We start from the raw sequence: 25160 nt of genomic DNA on the forward strand, positions 1-25160 counted from the left end.
ATGCCTTGCTAATATTATTCTACCTCGTTAAGTCTGAAATAATTGGCTTCCAAAACCAGAAAAGGCACTCACAGCTACAGTTAAATGTTTTCTTAGAAAAGGATCACAGCTGGGCGTGGTGGCGCATGCCTTTAATCCCAGCACTTGGGAGGCAGAGACAGGAGGATTTCTGAGTTCAAGGCCAGCCTGGTCTACAGAGTGAGTTCCAGGATAGCCAGGGCTAAACAGAGAAACCCTGTCTCGAAAAACCAAAAAAAAAAAAAAAAAAAGAAAAGAAAAGAAAAGAAAAGGATCTACAATAAAACAAGATAAATCATAAACTTTCTAATCACAAAGTCACTAAATGCAAGAAAAAAACCTGTTTGTGAAATAGAATGTTATGAAAGGCATGAATTGTTTACACTGAAATGCAGTATGGTCAAATAATCAAAGAATAATATTCTTCCAATTCATCACCCCATTCTTTACTAACAACTGTCATTACCACCATACATACCATATGAGGCATTAATTACTACGTGTCCAAATCATGCATGCTCCTACACTTGGGGTGGGATTATGGTCACTATATCCATCTCAGGTTGAAAATAAGTTAATAAATGCATTCATCACATATAACTTATAAAAATTCATAACACAGTATACTATGGGGGCACCAATTATGGTTTATCCTCTTCATCACATGGCTGTTATAGAGGCACAATCTAGAGTCTCATAAAAGGATTGCTGAACATAGTGTGCATCCTTTAATCCCAGCACTCAGGAGGCAGATGCATATAGATTTCTGTGAGTTTAAGGACAGCCAGAGCCACAAAGGTGAGAATGAGAAAAGAAAAAGAAAAGGATCATGCTGTATTTTCACCAGCCTGGAACATGACCGGAATTTGAAGTCCAGCTTTCTTTCTCTGAATGCTGCCACACATTGCTGTAAAGTTGAAAAACTGTAAGATGGACGAGACCATTCTGAGCTACTTCTCCAGAGTTCTGGTGACTTGCTAGCAGCACACATCAGCTGCACTACCCATTTTGAGCTATTTCTGCACTTTGTTAATGGCCTGGGACAATGGTATAGACCTATAAATACAGCACTCGAAGCGAAGGAACATCAGGAATTCAAGGCTATGCTGAGCTACGTGGAGAATTGAAGGGTACCCTGGGCTACAATGACCTCATCTCAAAAAAATTTACAATAGAAACAAAGATACTATACTGTAAAGTAACCTACCTAAAACAATTTTGTCATGTCGCAAACTTACTACAGACTTTCATGGTAAGTTTGGCTCAGAGCAGGAAAGGCTTTACTCTCATAAGATGGTAACGGAGACCTCCAACTCCAGCTACGCTAAGAACCAGTTCATGAGCAGCCGCAGTACTGAGAACCACCTCAGAAAACCATGTGCTCAGTTCCCACATCTTCTCTGCTGCGACAAGCTAAAGCCTGCATGACTTAGCTCCAACAGTATGCCTGCTGGGACAGCTGGAACAAAACTGACAGTTTCCCATACTTGGCCCAGGTGCAGTCCTGAATATGGATTATTAAATTAAAAATATGCAGAAGCACCACACCAATGAATTTTAGCAGTCTGAAGCAGTTGCATATAAAACAATTAGATTAAAAAGCAGCCAGAAGTTACAGTGCCCAGTTCCCAAACCCGAGAAACAACTGTTATCATTTTACCTCTTTTGCCTTCTCAGATAGTCGACAACAGCAAGCATGGTTCTTTGTGACTTTTTATCCAAGCAGCACCGGAGAAAGTTCTCTGACTCTAATGGAAACAGAAATATCTCTCCTTAGTCTCACACTGCCGTGAAAGTCTTTTCTTGTCTATGTGTCTTCTACACTGTAAGATTATGATGGGTGGCTTGTCCAACACGCAAAAAAACCACTTTTTAATAAATAGAAATCAATTTAATTTAGTGGCATTCCTTTTATTTCAAAGGAGACATATAAATATAAAAATATAATGTAAGGAATGTTACAAATTATAATTTGTTTCCAACTCAATTCTTCATAGAATTAGAAAGAGCAATTCTCAAATTCATTTAGAATAACAAAAAACCCAGAACAGCGAAAACTAATCTCAGCAATAAAAGAATTTCTAAGGGAAATCACCATCCCTGACCTCAAGCTGTACTACAGAGCAACAGTGATTAAAAAAAAACTGCATGGTATTGGTAAGATAAGACAGGAAGATCAATGGAATAGAATTGAAGACTCAGAAATGAACCCAAACACCTATGGTCACTTGATCTTTGACAAAGGAGCTAAAACCATTGAGTGGAAAAAAGAGCATTTTCAACAAACAGTGCTGTTTCAACTGTTGGTCAACATGTAGAAGAAAACAAATTGATCCATTCTTATCTCCCTGTACAAAGCTCAAGTCCAAGTGCATCAAGGACGTCCACATAAAACCAGATACGTTGAATCTAGTAGAAGAGAAAGTGAGAAAAGTCTTGAATACATGGGCACAGGGGAAAAGTTCCTGAACAGAACACCAATGGCTTATGCTCTAAGATCAAGAACTGACAAATGGGACCTCATAAAATTTCAAACCTTCTGTAAGGCAAAGGAGACTGTCAATAGAACAAAATGGCAACCAACTAATTGGGAAAAGATCTTTACCGATCTCACATCCAATAGAGGGCTAATATCCAATATATATAAAAAACTCAAGGAGTTAGACTCCAAAGGACCAAATAACTCTATTAAAAATTGGAGAACAGAGCTAGAGATTTCTCAAATGAGAAAACTCGAATGGCTAAGAAGCTCCTAAAGAAATGTTCAACAGGGAAATGAAAATCAAAACAACCCTGAGATTTCTACCTTACACTAGTCAGAATGGCTAAGATCAAAAACTCAGGTGACAGCAGATGCTGACCAGGATGTGGATAAAGAGGAACACTCTACCATTGCTGGTGGGATTGTAAGCTGGTACAACCACTCTGGAAATCAGTATGGTGGTTCCTCAGAAAATTGGACATAGTACTACCCGAATATCCAGCAATACCACTCCTGGGCATATACCCAGAAATGTTCCAACATGAATAAGGAGGACACATGCTCCACTATGTTTATAGCAGCCATATTTATAATAGCCAGAAGCTGGAAAGAACCCAGATATCCCTCAACAGAAGAATGGCTACAGAAAATGTGGTACATTTACACAATGGAGTACTACTCAGCTATTAAAAACAATGACTTCATGAAATTCGCAGGCGAATGAATGGAACTTGAAAATATCATTCTGAGTGAAGTAACTCAGTCACAAAAGAACACACATAGACAGTATGTACTCACTGTTAAGTAGATATTAGCCCAAAAAGTTTAGAATACCTAAGATTCAATTCATAGACCATATGAAACCTAAGAAGAAGGAAGACCAAAATGTGGATGCTTCAGTGTTTCTTAGAAGGGGGAACAAAATACAGGAGGAAATATGGAGACAGAGTATGGAGCGCAGACTGAAGGAAAGGCCATCCAGAGACTGCTCCACCTGGGGATCCATCCCATATACAGCCACTAAACCTGGATGGCAGGAAGTGCTTGCTGATGGAAGCCTGATATGGCTGTCTCCTGAGAGGCTCTGCCAGAGCCTTACTAGTACAGAGGTAGATGCTCACAGCTAAACACTGGATTGAGCCCAGGGTCCCCAGTAGAGGAGTTGGAGAAAGGACTGAAGGAGCTGAGGGGGTTTGCAGCCCCACAGAGGCAGCAACAGTGTCAATAGGCCAGACTCCCCAGAGCTCCCGGGGACTGCACCACCAACCAAAGAATACACGTGGAGTGACCTATGGCACTGGCCGCATATGTGGCAGAGGATGGCCTTGTTGGACATCAGTGGGAGGAGAGGTCTTCGACCTGAGGATGTTTGATGCACCAGTACAGGGGAATGCCAGGGCAGGAAGACGGGAGTGGGTAGGTGGGTGTGGGAACACTCTTATAGAGGCAGAGCGAGCGGGTGTGGGATAGGGAGTTTCCACAGAGGAGACCTGGAAAGGGGAAATCATTTGAAATGTAAATAGGGAAAATATCCAATTAAAAAAAAAAAACAAATTATAATTTGTTTCCGAAGAAGGTATATCTACTGCTTTGAGAAGTTGGAAATGTCTTATGTGCTAGGTGCTTAGCACATTTACAGCCATGAACAAAGCAAGACTGTTCCTGCGCATAGAACTTACTGAATAGCCTGGAGGCTCTTAACATGGTTGCACAAGGGGTGTAAGAAAAAAGGTAAGGATGCTGCAGAAGTCACGGGAGAGTCACCTCACCTGGACTAAGAAAGGCCCGAAAGAAAAAGTTACATCTAAAGCCAAAATACCAGTCAGTCTCGGGAAGGGACGTTAGCAAAGTGTGATGCAGCTGAGTGAGTAGCTCAGTTGGTAAGAGTGCTTAGCTAGCCTGCAGGAAATCCTGGGCTCAGTCCCCAACTCTGTGTAAACTGGGTGTCATGGCACATACCTATAGCCAGCACTTGAGAGGCAAAGGCGGAAGAATTAGGGTCTCCACTGCTACCTGAGTTTGAGGACAGTTTGAGTTGCTGTCTCAAAAAAAGAAAGAAAAGAAAAGAAAGAGAAAAAGAAGAAGAAAGGAAAAAGAGGTACATCTGAGGTGGCTAGTATCAAGTAGAACTCAACAGACAGTGAGGGGATCTCTACTGCTGAACCAGAGCTGGAAAGCAGAAAGGATGAAGGGCAGGGGGAACACAACTGGCAGGATGTGTATTCAGACTGGTGAGAAAGTGTTTTAGTGTGGGCGTTCATTTTTACTCACACAACTGAGTTTGAGATTCATAGGAGACATTCAAGTAAAGGTGAGACCTCCAGGCACCAGAGAGACACCGAATTTAAGATTTATAGGAATCAACACTTACTGTCATTTTCATTAAGAGTTTTATATATGTGAAATTTGGTATTTCATTTAAGGTAGTAAAAATATTGATACTCTATGCAGAGATGAAACTACATGATTTTACTACTATGTGGTCAGAGCATAAATGTAAGTAGTAAGATGGTTTTAAGCAGTACTTATAATAAATTTAGACTTTAATGGTTACTTTTAATTGTAGACTTACATCTGTATTTTCCCAATTAAACATAGGTGATATATTTTACATAGTTTGCAGAGTGTCTGCAATAATTTTTAATTTATAGGTATGATTATGGATTTAAAAAAATTTGTAAAACTTTTATTGCCTACAAAAATATGCATGATTTGGTGGTCAAAAGTTTTTAAAGAGTAGTTGGATAGATGTGTAAAAATATAAAAACTCCATCACAACTCTTCCATGGTACAACAACAAATGTGGACAAGTCTGTTTACATGGTTTTTTCCACTGCTGAAACGGGAGTGCTGTATGGATCACGTCCACACTGCAAGCACGATTCCTGGTGTAAGGAGTGTGCAGAAAGCTGCCCTGTAACTTACTGAACCATCTTTCTCTAGAGCTGAGATGCTAACAGTATGAACACTAACAAGCAGGATACCTGAATCTGAATTTGCAGGAGTTGCTGAGCGGCTTGCTTGGGAGGAATGCTTAAAACAACTAGTGAAAAATCCTCGGACATGTGTAGACAGCAGAGTTCTCCACGATTCATGTGTATCTTGGAGTAAAACATCATGGATCAAGTATGGCAGCACCATCTGACAGAAGTCGGTTTTCACCTAGAACATGGCATATATCCACTCAATTGTTTGAATTAGAGTAACATCATTTACTGAAAATGTTCATTCCCCTATTACTGACATATCAATTAAAAATTACACTGATCCTCCATACAACAAGCAAAAGTGTGTATCTAGTAGTCATTAAAGAAAAACAGAACAGAACAAAAACAACCCAACCAAGCAAAGGGTTTCCAATCTTGGGAGAGGGTGGTAGGAACACCAGGTCAGAGTTATCCCTGGTTACACACAGAGTTCAGGGGACACAAGATCCTATCTCAAAACAAAGCAACAACAAAAAGGCAACAAAACACCAGGACTGACCCCAGGGACTAACTAATGCATTACCAGTACCTGCTCTCCCAGTGAGCCACACCCCAGGCCCCAAACACTATTAGCAATTTGAACAGCTCACATACTTATGATCTGCTGAAATTGGCTATAACAGACCTATGTAAAACTGATTAGCTTCACTCAGAAAGCATACCAGAGAATACCAAATGGCAGTGAAGAAATAGGAGCTGACTTTCAATAACGTAAATAACTTATAATCTCAATTACTTTAAGCATCACTACTAAGTATTCTAGCAATTTGTAGAATTTAATTAGTACGGTGCTTTCTTAACCCTAAAGCCTGCTGTGTAGTTCTGGCTAAACGGAGATACCCACTTCAGTGGGCTTGTGGCAGCTGGATGTGGGTCACACTGGTGGATGGTTTACTCATCATTTAGAGTTCTTTTCAAATATGTGAATCACAATCAGAGACACAGAATTTAAATTAACGGGAAAAGCAAACAAACAACAAAAACACATGCTCTAAGTCAGATCAATCCTCTTACTTCACACATTGGCTTTAATAACTGAAGAATTTCACTTTTTATGCCTCCACTGTCCAGAAAGGCACATGTCAGTGTCTTTATCCAAATGTCATGACTTTCACTTTGAGGAACCCACAGATTCACATCATCCAGGCCTTCTAAAACATCTTCTTTAACAGATCGAGGCACTTCTAAAAACTAGAAGCAGAAAGTCATTTCCTATGTCAAATAAATAACCAGCTACAGTCAAATCTGCTTCCAATAAAACTAAGTATACTTAAACTACACCTGGGGTCTGTGCACACAAAATAAGTCAGGAAGTAAAGGTACTTGCCGTCAACCCTCTCTGACCAAAGTTTGATTCAAGAACATTCATGGTCTAAGGAGAGAACTGACTCTGGCAAGTTGTTCTTTCACCTGTGTGTGCATGCCAGGGCACACACATATACATGTACACACACGTACACACACACACACACACACACACACACACACACACACACACACACACACATATGAAAAAGATGTTTAATAAAAGTTAAACAGATTAGACCAGGAATGGTGGTTCAGGTCTGTAATCCCACCTATTCAAGAATTGAGGCAAGAGGATTTTTACCTTCAAAGGCTGCTTGGTATCTTAGTGAAATCCTACCTCAAAAGTAAAACGGAGCTAGGGGTATGAATCAATGGTGAAGCACAAGACCCTAAGATCCAATTTTTGCTAGAAAAATAAACAAGGGAAATGGGGAGCACATATGTGGGATGGGGGATCTAAACTGAAGGAGTGAAACTAAAATTATTACTGTGTAGGAAATGAGAAATCTGAATTTTTCTGCTAGCTTTCATTCAGTGGCAGCATATTACACAAGTCACAATCTCTGCCTCACCTGACTCATATGTAAAACTGATTCAAATCTACACAAAATTGATTTCAAAATAAAATGTAAAATTTACATGTTAAAATTACAATATTTAGCTGGGAGGTGGTGGCATACACTTTTAATCCCAGCACTCAGGAGGCAAAAGCAGGTGAATTTCTGAGTTCAAGGCCAGCCTGGTCTACAAAGTGAGTTCCAGCACCGCTATGGCTTCATAGAAAAACCCTGTCTCAAAAAACAAAAACAAAAACAAAACAAAACAAAACCAGACCAAACAACAACCCCCATACTCTGAAACAACAACAACAAAAGCCCAACCCAAACCAAAACACCCATAAATCAAAAAACCAAAGAAACAAAAAACCAAAACCAAACAAATAAAAACCCTAATACTTTACATTAGGCTAGATTATTAACTTCATCAACAGTCTGTTTTACTACTGATTTTACTGGGAACCAAAACTGTTATACATTAAAATGACAATTTTAATGATGGGTATTTCCATTGAACTCAAACAGGTTAAAAAAAAAAATCCAAAAAACTGTATATTGCTCTGTCACTTTCTGAAAAGATAAATGCTTAAAGCAAAAGATGCAAAAGCTCTTAACGACACTGCGGACAGCTTTCATCGGGATTGTCATGATGATTAACATACATGAAAGAAGCTTACACATCTTCTATTTTACCAAAGGTATGTTAAGCAGTAATTGTTGGCTGATCACAACCCCTAAAATACCCCAGATCGATGATACATAACATCACAGGTATACTGGGAAAGTTTCCCTTAGCCCCAAATCAGCATCTCTTTATGTTATCCATTTCAGCTTTCTAATCTGACTAGGGAAAAACACCAAATCTCTTGAGTTCAGTATGTACAGTCTGAATTTCTCTAGCAAGCCGTATATTAGTTACTTAAGAGACCTTTTTCCTTGATGTTCTAAAAGGCTGTAGATAGGCCAGCATTGGATCCGCTGACGTCTTATAATTCTCCCAGAAAACATGTCCAGTCTTTGTAGCCAAAATGTTTTTCAAACAGGTAGCAGCAGCGGATCGAACTTTGACACTGAAAAACATACATAGTTATTTATTAATCTGGAATGCTATGCAAATTTGACTGGAAGGTTTTAAACTTAATAATTTAAAATATTAGAAACTTATCTATAACATTCTCTAACACTGAAAAGAAAAAGTCAAAGGATTTTTAAAATAGTCGCTCAGTAAATATGAGTTACGAATCAATAGCAATTCTCTTTTCATTCTGCACAATGACTGTTATACTGACCATAAACTTAAGAATTATTTGGAAATTATGTAGCCTAATAAATATGATTAGTGAAAACGGCAAAACCCTAATTCGCCTGAGGAAACACAATGATGTTTTCTCCAGTGATACAAATCATTTTTGATGTGAAATACAAGATCTTACTCCAAATGTTAAAACTATTGGAAAGATACTTTTTGAAGGAACATACTCATTCTGACAACCAGTTAGTTGAAAACCATTAGCATTTAAAACCTCTAAATAAAAAGCAGAACTCTCTTTTTACTAAAACGAAAACACCCCAGGAAATGGAGGGCTACAAGGGACCTAAAAATACGGTTATCTGACAGGAAAAGTCTTCCGGGTCCGAGACTGAAGTATGCACAAGGACCAAAGGATGGTTCAATTTTGTTCAGGAACGTTATAGTCTACTCAGATGACCTCTAACACTGGACTCATTTTCCCACATCTAATTCCTTAGCAAATCCTAGTGGCCATACTAAGGACATGCCCTAGTTCCTGTCATGTCCCGCATGCTCACTATTTGTCTAATTCTTTCTCCTCTGTACTATAGCAGTGATTAGCATAACCAGTTCCTGTTTCTAATTTTGCCCCTTAGTCACTGTGCTGGGTGTTTTCGTCAACTTGATGCAAGCTAGAGTTCTCTGAGAAGATGCCTTCATCAGACTGGCCTGTAGAGAAATTTGAAGGACACGACTGATGTAGGAGGGCCCAGCCCACTGTGGGTAGTGCTACCACGAGGCAGGTGATCCTAATAGATCAGCTGACCCACAGAGCAAGCCAGTAAGCATTCACCCCTCAGCTCTGCTCTAGTTCCTGCTTTCTTGAGTTCCCACTCTGACTTCCTTTCCCAATGGACTATGAAATACTCCCTTTCCTCTACCAATTTACTTTTTCTGGCCATGATGTTTATCACAGCAATAGAAAGCAAACCAGAACAGCCAATGGTTTGTCATATAATGGTGTTATGCATGACAATGCATGACAATACCACTGTTTATAAAAATTCATGGCACATATCTATGTATAAAAATATCAGTATCACATCAGATAAATATAAATAAAACGATCTTGCCACCCCTGTATGAAATCCTCTACTCCTCTTCTCTCAGGTTAATTCATCGTTACTCTGATTATTTGACAGTTCCTCAAAGAAGTATGTTCTGATCATTGTGGTTATTTCCTTAGTCAACACCCCCTTTGTAGGATGAGATCCCTTAAACTCCCAGTGCATTCCCCCTTCTACAGTAGAAGAGAAAAGAACTGTCTGTTGCCTATTCTTATGCTTATGTCACACTAAAAGGTCTGTGCATCACTAGATGACAACAACAACAACAACAACAACAACAACTTCAGATTACTGGATTCCAAATCATTTTATGATTAAGTTTTCTGTGGAAAATTTCTTCAAAAAGTCAAGAAAGATTAAGCCAGTAGCACATGTTGATAGATTAGCACATGTTGCAATCTCAGCTGTTAGGAAGCAGAGGGCAGAAATAAGATCAGGAGTTCAGGATCACCAAGTATAAGCAAGTCCAAGGCCAGCCTGAATTATATGAGATTCTGTCTCAAAATAACGAGGGAAAGAAATGGATTAAAAATGGTAAAAAGAGACATGATAAAAAAAAAAAAAAGACACCAGTAAAATGTTAGTATAAGAACTAACATAGTAAGTAAACAGATATTCAGTGTAAATTTCTTTCTCCTTTATTATATGTATGAAAATTTATATAATAAAATATTAGGGGGAAAAAACCCATGCCAGTCAGTTTAACATAACAAAAACAACAATAACAAAGATATAGGTTCATTAAATCAATAAAAGAAACATGGTAGGTTAAGAGGCAGAAGAAAAAAGTCAAAATACATATATACCTGTAAGAGATGTCTGGCTAGGAGAAAACCTTTGCACTTACCCTCCCACAAATGGTAATGATGGGGTGGACAAATAAACCAGTCAATCGAGGAATAAATAATGAGATCGTTGAGACTATGACTCAGTGATGCTAAGGATGTATAAGGTCCTGGTTAGTCCCCAGGATTGTAAACAATTAATAATAGTAGTAGTAACAACAAATAAGAAGTCAATAAACAATGAAAAGAAAGAAATCCCACAACCAACAAGCTAAAATTCTGAGTATATCTGAAAAATTTGTTTTCAACAAAAAATAAATGAGTAATAGAAAATTTAATTAGTTTAAACCTTCTGAGGTTACAAAGCTTTCGCTCCATGGATTATTCTAGACGAATCAAAATAATGATTAGCTTAGAGGAACAAAGCACTCTGGTTCTAAGAATCACTATTTTAAGTGTTATTTTAAACATTCTTTACATTCCTGTACTTAACATTATCATTATGTGCTTGAGGGTGAAGGAGTATGTTACAGCACGCTTGTGGGGGTCAGAAGACAACCTTCAGGAGCAGGTTCCCTCCCTCTCCCTTAGCTTTGGGGATCAAATTCAGGCTGTCACACCTGTTGGCAGTCCTTTTCCCTGCTGAGCCACCCCACCAGTCCATACTTCTGTATTTTAACTGTCTGTCTGGACCCACCTGCAGCTTACTGGTTTATCCTCTGTCTAACTTCGTCTTACTAGAAATTAAAACAGACAAACTTCATCACCATGAAGTGTCAGGAATATTGGGTATTTGATCATACAAATTCATAAGTGAGTTTCATTAAAATATACATTTTTTTTTTTCAATGTAAGGACTTGAAAGATGAGAGTGTGACTCAGTGGTTAAGAGCACTTGGTGTTCTAGCAGAGGACCTGGGTTCGATTCTACATGGTACTTCGCAATCATCCAACTCCTGTTCTAAGATATCTAATACATTCTTCTGAGCCACAGGAGCACCAGGCATGCCTGTGGTGCACATACATAGATGCACACAAAACATTAATTTACATAAAAAATATAAAAACCTTTAAAAAAGAAAAAGGAAGTGTAAACTTGTGTGAAGTATTAGTATCATTTCCTGAAGGCCAGATGTGGTGTCTCTATCAGATGAAAGGCATCCTCCGTACTCACCTGTCCTCTACTAGGGTATTGTTCAGGGCCGTCAGCATTATCAAGGTCCACTGAAGTTCTCTGTCTTCAGGTAACCCGTAGGCTTTGGTATAGGAGGCATCTCTGTTATGCTGTACAGCTATGGTGGAGAAATCCAGAGGACCTATTTCTCCCAAACACCTTCCGACAGCCTCTGCATATAGGAACCTCATTTTAGTAGAGTCATAGAAAGTATTAACACTGTTTTATCATGCTTCAAGACTTCAGTGTTTTCTAACACTGGGAGTAAAGAAAGATACAAAATACATCAGTGTGGTAATATATTTTTCACCAGAGATGACAGGAAGTAAGTTAACAATTATAGTAACAGAATATTAGAAGCAAAAGCATTAACATGCCTGGCACTGCATGAAGTATCAACTTAAAAATTTTTTTTGGTTTTTCAAGACAGGGTTTCTCTGTGTAGCCCTGGCTGTCCTGGAACTCACTCTGTAGACCAGGCTGGTCTAGAACTCAGAAATCTGCTTGCCTCTGCCTCCTGTGTGCTGGGATTAAAGGCGTGCGCCATCGACTTTAAAATTTTAAAAAGAAAATCCAGGGTATTTTAAGCATAGGCCATCATGCATCTACAAACACAGTCAGCTTTGCTTCTTTTTCACTCTGCACACTTCTCAGTTCTGCTCCGTGCTTGGTACCTCAAGCTGGAACTCACATACAGTACTGAATACAAGCAGTGAAGGGGATAACTTCTCTTTGCCTGATGTTAGAGGAAAGGCTTCAGTCTTCTACCACTAAGTGTGATGTGTATCACATGTTCAAAGCAGGTTCACTTTATGCTACAAAAGAAAGCTACTGAGGGATCCTGGAGCAGCTCAGGTTTATGGCCAGAAACGGCATGAGGAACAAAGATGTTAATCTGGGGTTGGGCAGAGTTGAGGATTCTGATAGGCAGGTTCGGTTTCTAGATCTGGGAGGTGAATGCAGTTATTCTTCGATTGTGTACAAATACTTGAAATTAGGTACATATGAGCTGTATTCATGTCTATACATAAGATAAATTTAAATAAAAACCAGTCTAAATGTTAGGTATGCAGGGCAGCAGACTCCCACTGAGAGGGGAGGTGGGCACCAGACGGGCACCATCTGCACTTACTATTCCCATAAAGCACTGCTGCCATGCCAGCCTCTGGCTAGCGTTAACCATGTGATTTTCCATTCTAAGACCGCCAAATCTAAGTGCCTATATTCAACATGTTAACAAGTTACCTTAGATTAGACTATGCCTAAATGGCAGCAATGAAAGACTTAAATGATATTTTTTAAAAATCTGAGTTTAACCATTGTACTGGCTGGTTTTGTGTGTCAACTTGACACAGGCTGGAGTTATCACAGAGAAAGGAGCTTTAGTTGAGGAAATGCCTAAATGAGATCCAGCTGTAAGGCATTTCTCAATTAGTGATCAAGGGGGTAGGCCCCTCGTGGGTGGTGCCATCCCTGGGCTAGTAGTCTTGAGTTCTATAAGAGAGCAGCCTGAGCAAGCCAGTGGAAGCAAGCCAGTAAGTCACATTCCTCCATAGTTTCTGCATCAGCTCCTGCTTCCTGACCTGCTTGAGTTCCTGTCCTGACTTCCTTTGGTAATGAACAGCAGTGTGGAAGTGTAAGCTGAATAAACCCTTTCCTCCCCAACTTGCTTCTTGGTTGTGATGTTTTGGGCAGAAATAGAAACCCTGACTAAGATGGCCATCCTTCAGCATCTCTGTTCCTGCTTGTTATAAACAAAATAGACATTAAATACCACATTTCAGAAGTTAAATAATTTGCAACTTAACTAAGCAGAGATTTATGGTTTCCCTACACATTTATATGGCATTTTACAGTTAACATTTATATAGTATATTAATACTATTATTATTTATTTACTATTATTATTATTACTAACTTTATCTTAAGTGCCTATTTTGAGGAATATAAAAGGCACTTGGCTATCCAGGGTTACCTGAATTAAACAGATATATAACTTAGCAAGCCATCCTTAATTTTCCAGTGAATCAAATGAGCAGCTTATACTCATTTTGACCATACTACAGAAGACCATTCCCCTACATCATTACCTAAAACTTCTCTTTCACCGGTCTGGTTCACTGCCATCTTGGATAACTGCAACAAGCTGACAACTAGCTTCACTACAATGCCATCTTGTGGGTTATCTAGAAATAATTTAGAGAAAAGTGCTTCAATTATCATAAGGACAACACATATTTATTTTACACCACTCCCCAAACTAGCACATTTTAAAAGGCTTTAAATCATAAACAACTTTTAAAAGTAGATGTAGATAGAATTTGAACTTCCTTCAGAAATACAATCACAGGGAAATGACTAGCAAGATTTACCCATCAGATAAAGAAATATTTTGAACAAGTTGAACAGAAAAGTTAGTATCTTAGCAAAATCAAAAATAACTAGAAATGTAAGAACTGTTCAACACAAAAGCTAGAAGGGACCTTGCTTACACTATTCCTACACAGTGTTCAGAATTTAGACCTGCGCCATCCAGTGGCCTCTCTGTAATGACAGGAATACAAATGATGGTGGTGGTGGTGGTAAGCTAAGAGAAATTCACAAAAGAATATTTGAGAAAGAAACAGGAAGAAAAAAATTCATGTTAAAATTACTCCTCTAAGGGGGTTGTAGAGATGGCTCATCTGTTAAGAGCAATTGCTGCTCTTGCAGAGGATCCTGGCTCAGTCCCCAGCACCCACACAGTAGCTCACAACCATCTGTTAACTCCTGAGGGTATTCCTGAAGAATACCCTCTTACCCGCACTGTTATGTGCATGGCACTCATGTGGTGCACATAGCATACATGCAGGCAAAACACCCACACATATAAAATAAATATTCAAACAAATAAGCTAGTACCCTGAGATGCTTTCAGAAGATCTAGCATCTGATCTTTATGTTGCTCCAGTTGTCTTCGAAGGTCCTTCAGTCCTTCAAGCCTGGTCAGCGGGAGTGGATTATAAGCACTCACTGAGAGAAAATGGTTTATTTCCTAAAAGACCAAATTAATGTAATATTAGCTGAGTATGTACTGGCTAACTGTGAAGAGTGCAACAATACAAGATAAGATAGTAAGTACTGTCTATAAATGCTGACCCACAAAACCAACATGGAAGAACTAAGCTCCTTCCACTTGAATTCTGACAATGTTTTAAGAGCTTAAATTCCAAGAGATTCTGTTATCTATATTAGATGTCAACATAATTGAATTGGAAGGAAATGTTACAAATTAGTTATTTGTTAGTATAACTTGTATTATATACCTTAAATGTATTAAATGTTTTCATATTAATAGTCTTAATGGAATGATTTTAAAATTATAACATTTAGAAAAATATTATAGATAAAATTTATAAAGATCAAAATTCTTAATATCATCTTTAATAAACATTACTGACCCTCAAAGAAACAGATGGCAATTTTGAGATAGTAATGAACCACAGGACGTTATGCATGTTAAAGTTAATACTATCTTGTATCATATTCTCTGAATATTCAAATTTATCTCTGTCAGGAAGCTTTGATATCTATACTTTAAATGCAATGCAAGAAGATACAAAAAGATCTATTTTGAGAGGCTGAAGAGATGGCCCAGTGATTAAGAGCTGGCCGCTCCTGCAGGAGATCTGCATTCAGTTCCCAGAACTCCTGTCAGGTGGCTCAGAGCCATACATAACTTCAGTGGCAGGGGACTCTGAAACCTTTTGGCTTCCTTGGACATATGCACACATAAGGTATATACACGCAGATGTATACATTTAAAACACCTGTGTATATTTTTAAAAGATTTGTACTGTATTTAATAAGGTAAATCTTATGCACTAATTTTACTACAACAGAAAGTGCTCTGTCCTTATCAGTGAAGCACTAACGTTTTAAAATAATGCTTTTGCCCGTGTTCTATAATACAAAACTATAAATAAAATGTTTATTACCTCTAAGAGTGAAAAAGGTCCTCCACTATATTTGATTTTCTGTTGAGTAAGACGCAAATCCTTAAAAATAACATGGTCAGGAAAAGGATCCAAAAGCTTAATTGTGACAAAGAGGTTTTTATTGTCTTTGTTATCTATCACTAAGTACTTCAACAGGTCCAATACCTGAATAATTATCAAAAGAAGAGGGAGAAGTCTTAATTATATTTAGAGAGCCAAATCCCATAATGACTGACAAACAAACCTCTGCTACCCTAGTCCAGAAGACATGTTCTAACGGCATATGTATTACCCAGCTATTAGTGGTTATAGCTTCAAACACTTCTAAAATACTTACAGTGCTGCACAAGGAGGCATAAGGAATTCAGTGTTAATGGAATGTTTTATAGAAGATCTCATGGACCATGACAATGGGAACTGCTAGCTCTACTTCTGACTACATTTCAGTATAACAGATGAAACTATCAGATTTATTAGATCAAATCACCAAGGGGTAGTAACTGATTTCAAGGAATAATTTGCTAAAATTTCCACCATTTATCGAAAAGCATTTTCACTAAGGTAAATTAAAGCATTCAGTTCCTAAGAGTATCTTTCATCTCAAATACACCGTTGTAGATGCACTGGGAAATTACCTGTTCTTGAACTTCCTGATAATCCACAAGGGGAATAAGTGTGCCAACGATAACGTGAAGATGGTTTTCTAGAGCATCTTTACATTGAGTTACAGCTGTATGACAAACTCGACTTAATAGGTCACAGCAAAGGGAAAAGCTACGCAATGACACATCTGTGAAATGAGAAGACCTAACAAAAAAAATGAATGAATGAATGAATGAATAACAAGGCCTAACAAACTACTCTGAAATAAATTTCTTTTTTACTCAATGTCTCTAATTCTTATAGGGTTTGACAAAAAAGTGTCATATCTAATATCTCTATGGTTATAATACAAAAGACAAAGGATGTCTGAAAGTTACATCATATAATTACTGCAAAACAAAATACTGTCACAATCATTCAAAAAAGAAAGATCTAAGAATTACTGCAAGCCAGCAAGCATTGAAGGACAGTGCTTTTTTGTAAACAAAAGTCTTATTCTTTCTTTCATGCTCTCCACATCCCTAGTACTACTGATATTCAAGTAACCTCTGAAGGGTCCTGTCCAAAAGCAGGCAAAGTGGGCCAGGCTTCAGTGGATACATGCAGCAAGAAAATCACTGGGAAAGCAGCTGCTTGGTAACAGCTGGGGTTCAGAAATAAATAAGCATAACAAATAAGAAGACAGGAAGAAAGGGGGGAAAGAAAAGAAGGAGGAAGGAACAGAGAAGAAAAGGGATAAAGGTCAAACAAGGCTGGCTGGCTCAGTGGGTAAGAGTGTTTACTGTGAAAGCCTGACAGTCTAAATGCTAATCCGAAGCTCCTATGTAAAGACCCAGGCATAGCTGTCCCATGGCACAGGACTGGTGGGCCAGGAACTCGTTGGCCAGCTAGACTAGCTGCAATGGCCAGATTCTCACTTAGAGACCCTGTCTCAAGGAAATAAGGTGGCGGGAGATACAGGAAGATGCAGCATGTCCCACTCCGGCCTCGATGTGCACACCTGGATACTTAACATTCTTGAAGCAGCATTCAGAGCCAAACCTTAGGGAGCACCCGATTCCACACTTAACCACGTTATGTACTGAAGGGGTCAGATTTTAGCAACAACATTTTAGACCATGTAAAGAAATAAAGCATGAAATATTAAAAGGAAGCAAATAGAAACATTTCCTAAAGAACTTCAGTCACTGGGGTTACTAAAAAGGGAATTCAAAATAATTTTAAAATTTAAAAGTTGAGGATAAGATAGAGGTTACCAAAGACCCGAGAGAAGGAATGGGGGAAGATCTGCAGGCACTAAGGTACAGTTGAGGGAGGAGACAGTCTCGTGTGCTACAGAAAACAATTATGTAGGTAAAAAAACTACTAGAAAGGATTGATTTCACCTACAAAATGACGAATGGTTTTTAAATTTTTCATTCATTGAAGACATACCAAAAAGAAAAAGAAAATCACAAACCTTTGGAGCTAAGTAAAAAAGAAATTGACACAGCAAAATGAATTTATGAGAAGCTATGCAGAGAATACATATATGCCTGTAGTTCTTGTTGTTTGGAAGACCAAGGCAAGAGGAACTCCTGAACCCAGGTGTTTGAAGGCAACGTGGACAACACAGCAAGACCCCACTACTTTAAAATAATAATAATCAATAATAAGGAAAGAAAAACTAACTTAAATAGCAAACTTAAGTCAGTAACAAGTAATGAAAGTCTTCCAATAAAGAAAAGCCCAGAACCAGATGAATTCATTAAACTAATACTGATTATTCTCAATTATTCAAAAAATTAAAGAGAAAATTTCTACCAGTCCTTTCCACTAGACCAGAATTAGCCAAATACCAAAATTAGACAAGTACATAAGAATAAGAACAAAACAGAAAAACAGGCTAATAATCCTGACAAAGATACAAAAACAAAACAAAACAAAACAAAAACGAACAACAACAACAAAAAAAACCCAATCAATCAATCAAACAAAAACTATACAAAGCACCATCAAACCAAACTCAACATCAGACTTAAAATCAGGTAGGGTTCATTCCAGAAATGCCAGATCAATTCAACATATACAAATCAACAAAAGTGCTAAACCACACATGAACAGAATTTAAGGATAAAAGCTGTAATCATCTCAACAGCCAAAAAAGGCATTTGAAAAAAATTTAACATCCATGCATAGAAAAAAATCTGAACAAAATAGGTATTTTAGGAATATACATTAACAAAATAAATGCTACATCAGAGAAGTTCACAGCTAACACTGAGCCAGAGCAAAGCGCAGGGCTTCTCTAGCATTTTGAAAAATAAGCACTCCTCTTTCCTAACTTCTATTTCAGGAGGGTGAAAGAGCAAACAGGAAAGAGAAATAAACTGTGCCCAAACTATTATAGGCAAATCATCAGCCGGGCAGTGGTGGCACACGCCTTTAATCCCAGCACTTGGGAGGCAGAGGCAGGAGGATTTCTGAGTTCAAGGCCTGCCTGGTCTATAGAGTAAGTTCCAGGACAGCCAGGGCTACACAGAGAAACCCTGTCTCAAAAAACCATAAAAAAATAAAAAGTCAAAATCATCACCATTTGCCAGTAAACTTAAAGGTGCCAAAAAATGAAATACAACCACCCAAACAAAAATCCCAAAGCATTAAAACTAGGAAACATATTTTGTAAAAGTGGAGGTTATAAAATCAACATAAAAGAATCAATATGACTTCTTCATATCAATAATAAATAAAAAAATCTCATTTATAATAGCTACTAGAATTTCACCTAAACTGGTACAATATCTACAAAACAAAACAAAAAACATAAAATATTAATGAAATAAAGTAAAGAAAAAAGGGGAAAAGATCTTTTCATGATTGAATTATTACTAAGATGCTCACTCTAGCCAAAGCAATCTATGTAATTTCTAAAGATACTAATGACTCCTTAAAGAACTAAAATAAATTAGTTAATTAATAAACAAATAAAAATTCTAAGACTCAAATAGAATCTACACACAAAAATCTCACCTAGCCAATCTTTTTGATGACAAACATGTAGTAGCTAAACTAGTATGAGACCAGCATGAAAATGTACATACAGATCTCTGAAACAGCACTTAGTGTTCACATACATCCCAGGATGTGGGGGCAGACAGGGATCCTGGGAGCAGGCTGGCTGGCGAGCCAGACCAGCTGTACTGGTGTGCTCTGGTTCCACCGAGAGACTGTGACTCAATGAAGGAGGTGGAAAGCAGTTAGACTCCAGGTGTCAGCTTCAGGTCTCCACATGCACTAATGTCCCCCACACACGTGCTTGCACACACAAAGGACTGCTAATGCATATATAATATAAACGTATGTAATGTATCACTTACCTTTTATTGATATAGTGAATCAAAGTATAAATAACATCTCGAAGGACAAAGGCCCAAGCTCCTCCCAGGCCACTTTGTATATCTTTCAGTAATAAACTAACAAACAGATAATATATTTTAAGAATTCTGTGCTTTTTAAAGACATTATTCGTCTCAGCTGCTTGTTCACAAATGGCCAGAAGTATTTTCTGATAGGAATCCTACAAAATAGGCACACATTGAGAAGAAATTTTTAAAACAAAATATATTTGACTACAACCAACATAGTTTATACTTTATTAAATGATCATTTCGATATGGGCTTGATACCACATGTAAAATGTTACAATAAATTGTTAGCGTCCATTTCACTTTTTTGTTTCTGTTTTTTTGTTTTTGTTTTTTTTTTTTCCCAGTCTTTCCAGACATAAGGTTTCTCTCTGTGTATCCCTGGAACTCACTTTGTAGACCAGGCTGGCCTTGAACTCAGAGATCCACCTGCCTCCACCTCCCCAGTGCTGGGATTAAAGGACTGTGCCACCACACACAGCCCAGTTTTACTTTTTAAAAAGTTGCCAATTAGTTTTGAGAAAGTAAACTGAAACTTAATATATTATGATGAAACAGTAAACATGTTCTCTGAGCTAATTATAAGGGCAAGATCATAAAATCCTGGCCTAATATGTAATACATATTAATTAAACATCAACTAACATATCAAGATACAATTTATAAATCATGTGCTTTCCTATTTAAATTAGTCAAGTAAAATTTTATGTTCTCCCCAACTCCAAGACCTGGAAAGGACTTTTCTTATAAATTACTGTATTAGTAATGCAGTGTGTACTTACAGGGATTTTAGAAAGAATTTCTAGAATGCTTTTAAACTTGGTTTTATGACAGTTGCTGATGTAAGCAAACGTTGCCTTAATGACATGTGATGGGAAATATGGCGGGTTGGGGGCAGGATCCAAATCCCTAAAGAAGTAGAAGAAAAGAAATGTAGTTATTTAAAAATAAAATAACTCCCAAGTTACAAAACTGGTTTTCTACTGAACAACTGTGTTTTGGTTTTTTTTTGTTTTTTTTTTTAAAGTCACATACAATAAAATGATCCACAACCATGAATTAGGCATCCTCCCCATGGAATTAATGTCAGATGATTTGTTTAACATAATTTGTTTATGCAACTTTTTACAAAGTTAATGGCAGCCCCAGAGTTGGGCCTCAGTAAAACTTGCCTTCAGGTCTCCTGACTATTGCAAGACCAACAGTATCTTAAGCCGGGCAATGCATTAGAGTAATATCATCATTTAAAACATTAAGTCTGAGCACTTTCTCAGTATCACCGCTAAGTTACATGCTTAGAATAGTCTGCATACTTAAACATTAAATATTTTCAGCAGGGCAGAGTGGCACTGGGGAGGCAGAAGTCGGCAGAGCTCCTGAGTTTGGGGCCAGCCTGTTCTACAAGGAGAGGGCCAGGACATACAGTGCTATATATGTCAGTGCTACATAGTGAAACCCTGTCTCACAGAAACAAAATCCAAGCAAAATATTTTGGAGACTGGAGAGATGGCTCAGCAGTTAAGAGCACTGACAGCTTTTCCAGGGGATCCAGGTTCAATTCCTCACCCACATGGTAGCCAACAACCACAACTCCAGTTCCAGGGCTGGGAGTGGGGAATGGAGGGGTTCTAACATTCTCTTGTGGCCTCCATGGCCACTGCATGCATACATGCACACAGGCAAAACACCCGTACATATAAAAATATAACATTTTTTACATCTTTTTTAAAAATTGAGAAATTTCAAGTACCTTACGGTCCAGTCCCCCCTCCCCCCAATATTCATATATAACCAACTGGACAGCTAGGAATACCACAAGGAAAAGGAAGCAGAAAAGGCAAGGTGTGGGGAGGGAAGGGAGCCACACCTTGAAATACATAAAGAAAAACAGTCTCAAAAGGCATCAGGTGGCTCGATGCCAAAGTATCACAGAAGAGTGAAAAGATGAGTTTCAGCTGGAAAGAGCAGCTGCAGCAGAAGGCCGAAGTGAAGGAGACAGGAGAGTAAGGTCACTCATCAGCGACAGCTAGCAGACCAGCATACCCTGAAAAATCACAGAGGACTGCACTCTGACTGGCATCCGAGTCAGCTGATGCTGTCTCATGCAATGTCATCAGCAACTCCACCACAATCTCTGGCAAATTACTAATGAATACTTGATCAATCTGTAAAGACACAAAATTAAAACAGACCAAACATGTTTTATATCTGTGAACTTCACAACAGCACAAAGGGTAATGTACTGATCCCTTACTTTATAACTTCAAACAAACAAACAAAAAAAGATATCTAAGTCCCAAGTTCTGCAAGGAAAACCTCACTGCAACCTTTCCTTTTTTCAGAATCATTTGAACTGACTTTGGATTTAGCATTAAATTCCTCAAACTGGAAGTTCTCCAGGTAGCAAAGTTCCACAAATTGCATCTTATCTTTTATTTGTTCACTAGATCTTTAAAGATCTTAACTATCAAAAGAAAATCTTTGTGACTGGCACTAATCCCTAAAGATGCCTTGTGTACTTCTCTGGATACTGGAAGCCAGTACCACCTTTCATTAATAGTTATTAAAATGACTCATCTCTAAGAGGCAGATTTCTCACCAATCTCCTGCTACAGGTAGCCTCACAAAGGGCGGGAAGTCTTTAGGGCTGCCAGCGTATATTCAGGATCCCCAACTCTGGGGTTGTATGTGTGAGCTGCCAGCCAAGTCCAGCTTTTAGGTGGATGTAGGGATATAAACTCAAGTTGTCATGCTTAAGGCCAGTAACCTTAAACATTCAAGCTTACTTCTTTTACCAATACACAAAGGTAGACAAAAACTGAAGCCATACCTGTTTTCCTAGGAAGTCTTCTCCTTTAAGCGTATCATAGACCTTGGTAGCAGTCTCTCTCTTCTGTGATACGCTGCTGTCTCCCGTGCCCTCGTAGGCAAAGTAAGGAAGGATGTGCACAAGAATCTTCGGAAAGCAGTCTACCAGCAGGCTTTTCCAGCACTTCTGAATCTGATTAGCAATGGACTTCACCTCATCAAAATGGCTTCTGATGACCAAATGTGGGATCAAAATCTTGTAACAAGACCTGAAAATGTTAAGTATAAAATTTAGGTTATAATAAATTTCAAAGTAAAATTTTATATCGAAACAGCAAAATGCTTTAACATTCAGTGTTTAAAATATTAATTTAGGTCTTTAAATATTCTTTTTACATTTTTAATCTTTTATTTAAAGTTTTATGAATATGGTGTTTGCCTGCATATATGTCTATGCACTGCTGCACATGCCTGGTGCCTCTGAAGAACAGAAGAGGGCACTGGCTCCCTCGGAACGAAAGTTACTGATGATTGTGAGATACCACATGGGTGATAGAGGTCAGCGCTCTTAACCACTGAGCCACTGCTCTAGCCCCCCAGATCATTAAATACTCTTATGCTCATATTGTAAGTGGGGAAATTAAAGTAAAATATAAATAATTACACTTAAAAAAAAGTAAACTTTATTCTTCCTCCCCTTTTTCTGAGACTAAGTATCATGCTGTAGCCCAGACTAGCCTGGAAAATATTATATAAACCATGCTGACCTCTAAATTGTGGCAATCCTCCTGCCTCTGCCTCTTAAGTTCAGGAATTACAGCATGCACTACCATACCGAGCTAAGGAATTTTATTTTTTACACATAATCAACTTAGGTAATATTGTAAGATCAAAGGTAAAAGCAATTTATAAATTGAAATAACAAATATAAGTTACTACGAAAAAGAATGGGTGATAAGGCCATCAAATGTACATCTATCAGAAAATGCTGTTTCTCTCTCTCTCTTGGATTACAGGGTCTTCTACAGTAAGAGCTGGCACTGAACTCCCGATGTAGATGGAGATCACTTTGAACTACTGAGTTTCCTGCATCTATTTACCTTCACAGTGCTGGGATTACAGTCTACTCCACTATGCCTGGTTGACATAGGCGGTGCTGAACCAGGACTTTGAACATGCGAGGTGAGCACTGTAGCAACTGAGCTAGATCTCAGTCCCCTCAAAGTCAGTTATTTTGCACTAAGTTTTGAAACCTCATAATGTTTAAATAATCTACTATTAAGCAACAGGAAAGAAAATCAAGCAGGAAATAATTAGCGACTAGTAATTAATCTTTGATTATTTTCCAAAGGGAAGATACTTGTGTGTAGACCAAGATGTATTCATGGCTTACTCAAAGATGCACAACTGATTACTAATAGTGCTAACAATCCTAAATTCAAGTACATTCTCTGATATAGTCTCAATCTGACTTTTTTAAAAACTAGGCTACTTCCTATTTGAAGCTAGGGATGTGAGGTGGGAGGAGGGGGTTGTCAAAACACTGTTGCAGCCTACCGATAGAAATCCTCAATACTTGTGTAGTTTAATAACATAAAAGGAAAAGAAGATAAACTATATTCAGTATCTTGAAGGTTCAGCCATTCCAAAACCAGGTAGTCTAGGTGAGAAACCATGAAGTCTTCTAAACTTCTACATCCAAACGATTCAGAGACTTTCTCTAAAACCTGCAGAAAGGAAAAACATGTTTAAGAAAATGGAAATAATTATTATTTCACTCCTTGTTAATATTTAAAATAAGACTTTAGAGCAGTCACTCAATGTTTTTCTACCTTGATTTCTTCACCAATGAATGACAGATAGCAAATGAGAAAATGGAAAATGTATTTAATAACTGGTATAGCATAGAGCACATAGAAAACACATTATAAACATTAAGTAAATAATAGCCTAATTTTACACAGCTGACTATATCTCAAAGGAAAGTCTAGGGAAAAATTATTTACGTTATCCACATTTCCACATTTTTTAAAAAATCCCAACACAACAACTTGTATAATCAGGTAGTATAATAAAATACTTCTTAAAAACTCTCATTTTAATACCAATAGATAAAAGGTAAACTCATTTAGGACCGATTCCCTGCAGACTGGCCTACAATAAAGCTCCGTGGAACCCAGGCTTGTACAAAAAGTTAATTAATTGCCCATCAGTCCATGCTCACATTAAAATATGCAACAGGAACCTGTAAAGGTTCCTAAATAATGAACTTGGAGTGGAAGAACAGGGAAGGCTACCATATTCTACAAGAATGGGATGATATTGTTGAAATGACCAAGCCTAGGCCTCTTCACTAAGTGTAACGTAAAGGTCACACTGTCCTCAACTCTGTTTTCTGTTTAACTGTGTTAAATCTCAATGTGCTTCTCCACAATTGAGGAGGCAAGCAACCCATCTCCAAGTGTTTCCCTCCATAAACACTATTTCAGAGAATATGGTCTGTGTGGAGACAGACCATTCACTATTGCATTTTCTCAGTGAGTGCTTTGTAAAAATGCTCTTAAACTGACTAAGAAGTAAGTCACACTGAATACAAATTAATATGCCACATAAAGAATGATCAACTTTGTCTGTGGAGGGGAATATAGCTCAGTAGTTAAATACACTCTCTCTCTCTCTGTCTGTCTGTCTCTGTCTCT

At 38.0% G+C, this 25160-nt stretch overlaps 1 protein-coding gene across 1 annotated transcript in view; it reads right to left on the reverse strand.

Moving 5' to 3' along the window:
- Positions 1-25160, reverse strand: part of Atm (ATM serine/threonine kinase) — a 100557-nt gene that overhangs the window by 33293 nt on the left and 42104 nt on the right. Inside the window, exons 25-38 of the mRNA XM_021206460.2 lie at positions 24019-24188; positions 22484-22730; positions 21697-21818; positions 20436-20562; positions 19606-19805; positions 16282-16453; positions 15647-15811; positions 14571-14703; positions 13760-13855; positions 11670-11841; positions 8281-8422; positions 6502-6678; positions 5485-5662; positions 1679-1766 (exon numbers count right to left, since the gene is read on the reverse strand). Of these exons, the coding sequence (XP_021062119.1) occupies positions 1679-1766; positions 5485-5662; positions 6502-6678; positions 8281-8422; positions 11670-11841; positions 13760-13855; positions 14571-14703; positions 15647-15811; positions 16282-16453; positions 19606-19805; positions 20436-20562; positions 21697-21818; positions 22484-22730; positions 24019-24188 (2189 nt within the window). The remainder of the gene's footprint in view (positions 1-1678; positions 1767-5484; positions 5663-6501; positions 6679-8280; positions 8423-11669; positions 11842-13759; positions 13856-14570; positions 14704-15646; positions 15812-16281; positions 16454-19605; positions 19806-20435; positions 20563-21696; positions 21819-22483; positions 22731-24018; positions 24189-25160) is intronic.

Source organism: Mus pahari, chromosome 10, assembly GCF_900095145.1.
Source record: "Mus pahari chromosome 10, PAHARI_EIJ_v1.1, whole genome shotgun sequence".
NCBI classification, from domain to species: Eukaryota; Metazoa; Chordata; class Mammalia; order Rodentia; family Muridae; genus Mus; species Mus pahari.